This window comes from Dermacentor andersoni, chromosome 3 (genome assembly GCF_023375885.2).
Source record: "Dermacentor andersoni chromosome 3, qqDerAnde1_hic_scaffold, whole genome shotgun sequence".
Lineage (NCBI taxonomy): Eukaryota > Metazoa > Arthropoda > Arachnida > Ixodida > Ixodidae > Dermacentor > Dermacentor andersoni.
In genome coordinates this window covers 185,599,155-185,609,150 of record NC_092816.1, presented here as the reverse complement: position 1 = coordinate 185,609,150, position 9,996 = coordinate 185,599,155, and the positions used below count along the sequence as shown (strand labels likewise).

The 9,996-nt window shown below is 47.8% G+C and overlaps 1 protein-coding gene across 1 annotated transcript in view; it reads right to left on the bottom strand.

Annotated features, from left to right (window-relative positions):
- Positions 1-486: 486 nt before the first annotated feature.
- LOC126524428 (meso-2,3-butanediol dehydrogenase-like) overlaps positions 487-9,996 on the bottom strand; it is a 47,421-nt gene continuing 37,911 nt past the window's right edge. The window contains exons 6-9 of the mRNA XM_072287362.1: positions 9,874-9,943; positions 5,817-5,853; positions 1,861-1,924; positions 487-969 (exon numbers count right to left, since the gene is read on the bottom strand). Coding sequence (XP_072143463.1) covers positions 787-969; positions 1,861-1,924; positions 5,817-5,853; positions 9,874-9,943 — 354 coding nt within the window. The 3' untranslated portion in view covers positions 487-786. The remainder of the gene's footprint in view (positions 970-1,860; positions 1,925-5,816; positions 5,854-9,873; positions 9,944-9,996) is intronic.

Here is a 9,996-nt window from a genome sequence, read left to right as displayed (position 1 = left end):
TCTTGTCTCGGAGACCACGCGCGGACTTAGCGGCAGTTCCACTACATGGCGCAGTGTGTCCAGAAAGAAGCGCCAGAGAGGAGCCCGGTTGCCGCCTGACGCGTTTCTCAGCGTTCACACGCATCGTCGCCTTGCATTTCGGAGGCAACACACAGGCTTAGATGGCGTTGAGTGTTCTTAGAGAAGCACGAAAGAACAGTCCCGCTGCCATACACGCCTCATATATAACTCGTTTTGGCCGTGGAAATGCATTGTGTCGCCATAGTGATTCCATGCTAACGCCTTACTGTGAACAGTAATCGTGAGACCCGATCTGTCATTTCTTATCGCATTTCTCCCCCTCGATATCTTAACAATAAATCTAACTAAACACAACAAACAATATTACAATAAATAATCCCACTATGTCCTATTTCTTCCACGATGTTTTTTAGAGGAAATAAGAAAAATTCTGAGAAGAAATATGGCAGACAGTGTCAACAGAAGTACGCTGCACGCAGCCTAGGTCTTTATTCCGCGCTTTAAACATCAAAAGGCCGAGAGCGGACAAATAGCAAAGCTGTGTTTATCGAATCAGCCCCCGGACATCGACTGAGTAACTGAAGGCTCGGTCAGTTAGTAATTATTCATGGTAAAGCTGTTGCACCCACAAAGAACCGTGTATACATGTTGTTTGGAAACAAGCATTGTTTCTAAACTAGCTGTGTCATTCGTTCCTTTTGCCTGCTACAGTTTTACCAAGCATCGACGGAGTGTCGAATCTGTCCCTTACGCAGTCCACTTATTCTACTCAAAAGGGGTGCCCTGCGACAGGGAGGACATCAGCAGCATGCCCCCGTCTACGGGCATCGATATGCCCGTGACAAACGAGGCGTCGTCCGAAGCCAGGAAGGCGATGCAGCGCGCCACCTCGTCCGGCGTCCCAGTTCTTCCCAAAGCATGAGCGGCACCGGTCTTTTTCTCCATAGCCTGCACAGCGGTAGCAATGAAATTCTGAGCACGTTGTATACAACACATGGCATCAAGTACGAATGAAGTAAAACACCTATGCAAACAGTACGCAGTATATATTAAGACAAACTGAATGCTGGTTACCGACCAGCTGACGTGATCTTCTGTAAGAAAATGAATTGCTAGTCGCAGTAAACAGCCTGACTCTTCGAAGTCAATCCTATATTCAAAACGGGGCAACAGTGTAAGAACGGAAAGAATATGTCAGAGATAAGTGAAGGTATGTATCACCAAGTTATCGATGTTGTTTTCATTAGTGCAGGACAGGCAGAACTGGAGAAATAATGTCCAGTTTTTTTTTCTCTAAGGGTACGGATAGTGCCCAGTGTGGTCTTGCATCCGAACTGTCTTACAGCCCAGTCGAATAAAATTGAGAAGTCGTATCAACGCGGAACAACCACATGCAACATGATCCTGTCATGAAGATGCGAAAGAATGCGAAAGAGCGTGAACAGCGCATCATCCAGATCGCCGCCTATGAAGAGGTGATATATCATGTCACATATATAGGAGAATGTCTTTCATTAAACGGATAGGCTATCATAATGACGCTGATGCAGCGTTACCTGCGATGGGTGAATAATTGTGCCTCTATAATATCACCAGTTGAATAAGGATACCGCGAAATAATCGTCCTTGTGCGAAATAATTCCACCGGCCGGAAATCACGCTGCGTATACCGCATCGCCACGACTTTTTTTCGACGCCTCTATTACCTCATTTTCACCATCGTTAAATGATCGTAGGATAGTCTGCCCTTACAAGTTCCCATTTTTCGAGCAGCGCTTTTGCAATTTCCTTTGTGCCTTGTCTAACCAACGCGACTGATGCCGGTATTGACTTACGCACCTCCATGTATTCGTCCACATTATCTCCAGGTTTTAACGCCAAGGTTGTTCTGATGACACCGGGGCTGGAAAAAAGAAAACATAGAGAGGGAATCAAAGAAAGAAACCAATACGGTTACGAAGGTTACATTGGTCAATTGTCCTTCTTGAGTAGCCTGCTCTAGCTTGGGTCCTTCTTGCTCAAATAACAAACGTGTCACCACGTCAACATATATCAACACGTTACCATCGTCCTCGGAATAAACAGAAAAATCACTTGAGTGCTCCAGGGCTAAGAACACTGCTTTTGAACTGTGTTCTGGTTACAAAGAAAGAAAACTTAATATTCTTATCCTCTTAGTGCACCAATTAAACGCACAAAAGGCTGCTATAAAATAGTGTCACGTGGTGGTGACGTTGAATAACACTGTAGCAATACTGTGAACGACAAAACTAACTTTTATTGGGCAAACCTGTGCCCATAAAACAGGCTACACTTATAGCACAACGATAGCGACGAACACGGTCGGCGATCGTCGAAAATTTGGTCAGCGAGTCAAGCGCGTCGGCTTTTATAGAGCAGTCGTCGAATGTTCCAGACTAATCGTTGGGACCCGCGTACGTTCCACAGAGTTCTACACCATTCGCGTCAGGCCATGAAATCAGATAACACAAGGTTCGGCGACAACAGACAGCGGATAGAAGCATCGATAACTTTCAGGAAACTTCGGATACATACAGGCACGTCTCGCGCCGTGCGATAACATTTGTTAGGCGGCGAAATGTGGTCGCCCGATGAAGATAAGTACACGTGTCAATACCCCCCTCTTAAAAAAAAACATCGACCCGATGCTGCAAACAAAGGAAAGTAATAAAGAAGCACTCGTAGCAAAGAAAACAACATAAGGAAAGTTCGTTAGCGTCCGAAAAAGGGTTGAAGACGCACCACGTGGACCACTTCAGATCGTGCGCGGCGCAGCTGTGAATGCGAAATGCCGTCTGGCACGACCTCATAGTCCAGTGCGCCAATACGTCGAATGACCTTGTAGGGTACGAAATAGCGTCGAAGTAGTTTCTCACTGAGTCCTCGTCGGCGTATCGGTGTCCAAACCCAAACACGGTCACCGGGCTGGTACTCGACGAAGTGTCGTCGGAGGTTGTAGTGTCGGCTGTCGGTACACTGCTGGTTCTCGATCCGTAGGCGGGCGAGTTGTCGGGCTTCTTCGGCGCGCTGGAGATAGCTAGCGACGTCAACATTCTCTTTGTCAGTGACGTGCGGCAGCATGGCGTCGAGCGTCGTCGTCGGGTTCCCGTCGTAAACCAGCTTAAACGGCGTGATCTGTTTTGTTTCTTACACCGCGTGTTGTAAGCAAAGGTTACCTACGGCAGGACCGCGTCCCATGTCTTGTGCTCGACGTCGACGTACATTGCTAGGATGTCGGCGAGGGTCTTATTGAGGCGCTCCGTGGGACCATTCGTGTGCAGGTGGTAGGCAGTTGTCCTCCTGTGGCTCGTCTGGCTGTATTGCAGAATGGCTTGGGTGAGCTCTGGTGTAAAAGCCGTTCCTCGGTCGGTGATGAGGACTTCTGGAGAACCATGTCGCAGCAGGATGTTCTCGACGAAAAATTTCGCCACTTCGGCTGCAGTGCCTTTCGGTAGAGCTTTAGTTTCAGCGAGGCGGGTGAGATAGTCCGTCGCCTCGAGGATCCACTTATTTCCGGAAGCTGATGTCGGAAACGGTCCCAACAAGTCCATCCCGATCTGCTGAAAAGGTCGGTAAGGAGGCTTGATCGGCTGTAGTAATCCCACTGGCCTTGTCGGATGTTCGCAATCGGATGTTCGCAAGATCGCAATCGTCTCATTTGGCAGCTGCACTCTGGTTTCCAGTATTGCTTGGGCTCGCTCTTTTCGCACGACGCTTGTAAACGTTTGCAAGAAGCCGCTTCGGAACAGGTCCCACGTCATTAAGGTGGCTTCTCGATTCTCGAACCAGGTCCTGGCGGCGTCTTCCAATGCGAAATAGACATGCCGCAGCTTGTCGTCGCTGTCCCAACTGTTAAACGTAGCGACCCTCTCATACGTCTCCAGCCAGCTTTCCGGGTCCTCAAATGTGAAACCGCGGAACGTCGGTGGCTCCCTGGGCATCTGCAGAACTATTGGGGCTGCTCCAACTGCCATTGGGGCTGTCTTCTTGGTCGTCTATGGACGAACTTCTCTGACGATCTTCTTGGTCGTCTCTGGTAGAATTCCGTGTTCCGGGGGCAGCTGCTGTAGCCGGCGGCTTGCTCAATGTTCCGGGACGGCGCTGGTGTTGTCTTTGCGGTCCGGGCTTGGATTACAGCTTGTCGGGGGCGTCCGGTACATGAACGTAAAGCACCTCCACCAGATGTCATGTGGTAGTGACGTTGAATAACACAGTAGCAATACTGTGAACGACAAAACTAACTTTTATTGGGCGAACCTGTGCCCACAAAACAGGCTACACTTATAGCACAACGATAGCGGCGAACACGATCGGCGATCGTCGAAAATCTGATCAGCGGGTCAAGCGCGTCGGCTTTTATAGAGCAGTCGTCGAACGTTCCAGACCAATCGTTGGGACCCGCGTGCCTTCCACAGAGTTCTACACCATTCGCGTCAGGTCATGAAATCAGATAACACAAGGTTCGGCGACAACAGAGAGCGGATATAAGCATCGATAACTTTCCAGAAACTTCGGATACATGCAGGCGCGTCCCGCGCTCTGCGATAACATTTGTTAGGCGGCGAAACGTGGTCGCCCGATAAAGATAAGTACACGTGTCAATAGTGTAGCCCTCAACAACAAAAGCACACTGTGAGATTTGCGTTTACGAACATTGGAATCTGTGCGGCTAAATATCTCGGAAGGCCTCTCTGTATAGTTTCGCACGTATTCAGTATGGACGGAATCTACTAGGAATCTCCTGCTCTTTCCGTAAATTTTCGTTGTATTACTTTAAAACTAATACTAGTCCTTTGATAGTCATCTAAAACGAATAATTGCTACCTCCGATATGTCAATAAATTCCTGCCCTATCCAGGGAAGTTTGCGCATGTGGTTCGCGGACAAGTCGATAGTACTGTATATCGTGTCACCATCGGAGAGAATAAAGTGTACAGCGCCTAACCACTTCAGTCTTGCAGACTGGTTTGCGAGCCATTAGAATTTTCTGTTTCACTGGACCACAACTGAACCGTAGGGATTTGGAGCGCCGTGAACTCGATCTTCACCATCGTTTTTCTCACTTTTTTTTTTTCAGTTTGACACCGTGATTTGTAACGAAGCCCGCAAGCACGAGTTACGGTCTGATGATGAGTTTACATTGTCTGCCGCAACGAGCTCAGTCTTGTGGTTTCCAGCACTTCCACTTTTCCGTAGTTGATTTCGCTTCATAGCGTTGACTACACCTAATTTATATACATTTCGCTTCCACTCTGCTTTATTATGTTCTCGAGCCCTTCCGCACTAGCCTCATCCACTCACTACTTGCGAGCCAATATTGCTATAAGTAACCAGACGTAGTCAATAACCTATCAGGCGAACTCAGTGGCAACTGTCGCGCACCTGTACCCCACTTAGCTGCAGCTTAAATTTACAATGTTGAGGCTCTACGAGCTGCATACAGGCTAGGAATTCTCTTTTCTCCATCATCATGCTCTATGCTTTAACTACAGGAAAGCACTGCGGCCACAATCTGCGGTGCCACAATGAATACAGCCATTGTATGTTCTCTGGGAACATTTTATGTTCTCATTGCGTTCATTATGAATGCTTCGTATGCAGTATAAAGCAGGCTGTAGTTCAGGTATATAGGCCCTCTCGCCCGCGCACACAGACGTAAGAAATTCAAGAGATCAGAAGCAATATTGGCATAAACTGCACGCCGGCCTGCAATGACACTCCTATTTCTGATACTGCTAAGTGAAAATTTGTGAAGTAAAATATGCTTTACTTACTTGATTGTGTTGACACGCACTCCAAAGGAAGCATTCTCTGCAAAAAATAAAAGAAAAAATCAGTGAAGTGCTTTAACATCATCTGCATACAGCGACATGAGCGATCGTCTGGACATAAAGTTATGTTCACCTCCTTTACCTCCGAAGGAAAGACTGTTGTCATTACATCCTATGGCAAGAAAAGTAATCACCAACAGCATATGGGATTCTACAGCTGGCTTGTGTGAGCTAAACGGCCCAGAAGTTCAGTGCGGCATTATGCGAGACCAGTAACCTAGGGCTACGGTCTCCTGAAAACGCACTGTCCTATTACTTTATTCACGGCGCACCACCCAGCCACGATGCACATTATTTGCGCATCCCTAGAATTTGTCACAAGAAAACCGTAATATCAACCAGCAGTGAAAATACGTCAGCCCTGGTGTGCGGAATGCATGATGTTTTCTTCATTGACGATGTCAGAAAGCTCGACCTTCCATCTTGTTCTTTTCATGGTGTTCAGTGCTGCCTGTTTCCGAGTTTTGGTGCAAGAAGAAGGGTGCGTGTTCTTTCTTTTCAACCGGCCTTTGATTTATAGTTATATATGAAACATGTAGTAGCATACTAAGCCTAGTGGCCATCTATACTTCGGAACCATCTTTAACATTTCTGTCTAGAGCGCGCACGTATTTTTACTATTGCATGGTTCTTGTTACAATTTCTTTGCGACACGTTCCTGGGATGCAAAAATTATGTAGAAGCTGGGTGGGCTATGCGGCGTGGATAAAGTACCAAAGCAATCTGTATTCATGAGACCACAGCCCTAGGCTAGAGGTCTGGCATAAACTAGCTATAACGTTCTGAAACTTTGAGCACACAGGCGCTAAATGAAAAAGTATTATATCTTGTGTTTGGTACTGTATATATGCACGTATTGATACAGGAAGCGCGACATAATCTGCAAGCGACACTAATTCATAACGACTACTGTATTGCGTATGGCCAAAATTACAAACTCCAATTACCAGAAGATATATTGAACAATAAATTAGAAAGCGAAACGATACCGGATGACGCTGTGTCATCCGGTATCAACGAGAGCGTAGGAAAAATGTCGTGCCTTTCTGCCATATCTTGATGTGTATATTCTTGTACAGAAATGACAAACCATTCCGAATCAATTTGTTCCTAGTTTTGCCATGTCGCAATTGATATCATTCTGTAACTTCATGTACCATCATCGTGATACCGTAATGATATTTCACACATATCATTTATGGGGCTTATGTTATACTCACTGCTGTACTTTTTCTGTTATTATTTGCAAGTGGACACGTGCATGCACAGCTGATTATGCCCACGTGCGCACGCCCATAAAAGCGGGTGCGCACTTGTATCTGTGTGTATTCTGACGTAGGCCGCGCCACGGCCGAAGCGTTAAAACATGAAAAATGCAATTGTCGTAAGTGTGCTCCTTCGTTTATATAATTATATATATATATATATATATATATATATATATATATATATATATATATAATTTTCGGCACAAGATTTTCCACCGACGCTGTATATGGCTAGGGCATTTCCCTCGTCCGTCATCTGCGTGTAACCCGCGAACTAGCTCGCTGGCGCCCCTCGGCGCAACCGCTGGAACGTGCTCGTCCCACTGCTCACGGGTTTGTCGTCTACTTCCAGAGGTGGCTCCGTTGCCGCTCATTGTTTAAGAGGGTATGAGCCATTTGTCAATTATTGACAAGCGGAAACTATTATCATCCTCACCACCACCACAGTCATCATCAATAATCATCATTAGCAAATGGCTCGAGCATCATCGTCTTCTTCCACAGCTGACCCGTTTGGACGCGCGCCGAGGGGGCACGCATGACGCACACAGTAATGGGCAATCTTCGACACGCGATCGTGCTCACCAGCGGCAAGCCCTACATGCTCACATTGAACATCGACGCCAAAGGCGGACTCGTCAACGGCTCAGTCGGAGCGTTGCAGCACATCCAATACTGGGAGGGAAACGCGTGCGATGCTGTCCGCCTTTGGATTCAATTTACGTCCCTCACACCGGTCGCATGGCGCGCGTCAAGGAAAAACCACTCGCGCAATGGGCTTGCAGGCGCTGCATCAAAGTTAAGACCGATTGGGGGACCGTAGAGTTGCGTACCGTATCCGTCACTCTGGGCAGAAGGTCGGGGATTGCCTGTCGGCACGAGCAGTTTCCCGCTCACAAGTTACAGCGGGCCAGCTACACGGACGTCGTGTAGGAGCACGACCGTAGGCACCCGCGAAAGCTGGTCTACGTCGCCCTCACGAAGCGCACGGACGTCAACCGGCTACCACTGACCAACGCCAAAGGACGTCACACCTTCTGCCACATACGAGAGAACGTGGACCGCGGCGTGCTGGGCGAGTTTCGGCGTCTAGATAACCACCACCTTCCCACCGTCACCAAAGCGCGTGCGCCTAGACTCGCCGACTCGCAATATATCTTCTCGCTGGCGACTCTCAATGTCAGGTCGCTGGATATGCACACAACGGGCGTGGTCCACTACGCCCTACTCCGACGAATTTCACTCCTGTTTCTCTCCGAGATGTCGGATTTCTTCGCTGAAGACAAAACACCGGCGTTGCGTGCGCCTGTCGAGTCGACTCGCTAGATGGCGGAGTTGCAATATACGTGAGGAATGACGTAGCCGCCGCCATCGGCCGGTACGATGTTTAGCTCACTACACAAGAACAAGAAAACGCGATGTTTTGTGCCGACATGCATGCCGTGAAGACCGCCGATGGGGCGGTCATTGCCGCCGTGCACGTTCGCCCTGCCTCTTCCAAGCGCGACATCGAGGGCTTTATGAACGGCCACTTCGGATCGCTGCTCGACCCGCCCAATGACGATCAAACACCAGTCCTCGTCGTTGGCGACTTCAACGTGGACGTGTCGCGGCCAGAAGGCAATTGGCTGCCCTCGTTTATGCTCGAACGCTTCGGGCAACAGTGCTACACCGGTCCCGTGGTGCCAACGCCCACGAGGCGCTCGTGTTTTAAAGTAACTTTGGCCAAGAATCTGCCCATCGCCGTCGTCGAACCCTTGGCCGTCTACCATAGTGACCCCAAAGCTATAGTAAATTGCGTAAAATAATAAACAACAGCAATATATTTATGTATCTGTGTTTTACATTATGCCATCCATAAAACTTCTTTGGCCATCCACCTTCAGAGTAGTATGGCTCTCGAATTTTTTAAATTATAACGACATGACTTCGTTTGGTGTACTGCAATCGAAACGTTCTCTCAAAGCAAGCATAGTACTACGTAAGAAAAAAATACAAGCGCCGTTGTAGAATTCCTAACAGTCTTCCAGACAATCCTTTTCACGTGCCACTGATAGATACTTTGTACACACTGAAAGCTCCTTTTCTCTGCGATTTGAGATATATGAAAGTGCGATAGTCGCGAAATTTCAGTTTTCGGCTGGCATTACGCAATTTTCTCGTATTAACGTTACAGTAGTGATGAGAGGAAGCCACGCAAATGAATTGGCTTTCTATAATAAAATGGCCTTGCTCTGGCGAATGGAAGCAAGACTAATGTTCTAAAAAGTACGGGTATATAGGGCAAGGCGTTTTCCTGTAATCGGACAACCATAAAAACAGAAAGCATTAGCGGGGCTTTTGGGAACGCGACACCTTTGAGATCAAGGCAGAAAGCTGGGCTAGTTGGTGTGTCGTCATTAATCAAAAGACTAGCGCAAATAACAGGGACACGGATAGAGAAGACAACAGGACGAGCGCTAAAGAACTATGCGCTCGTCCTGTCGTCTTCTCTGTCTGTGTCCCTGTTGTTTGCGCTAGTCTTTTGAACAATGACACCTTTGAGAAACGCGCTCTCCAACGCGATACTACACGAGCGCATTTCTCTTCGTGAGAATTACTGAAGTTCACGGGAAAGCTGGTTGTTCTGTTGGTTTTCTACAAAAGGTGTGGTTGTCTGCGCCACTGCAATAAAATATGCCGCCGAACTTCTGCTCAATTTGCACAATTAGCAGAAAACCCACGCCACTCACCTAAAGCAGCGCATCGTGTCAGGTGGTCCAGTGCCGCTTTGGTCAAACAGTAAGGGGTCAAACCTTTGACCTGTCCAGAAAAGCGATAGGAAAATAGATACATTGCAGTAAGGTGGACGTTCT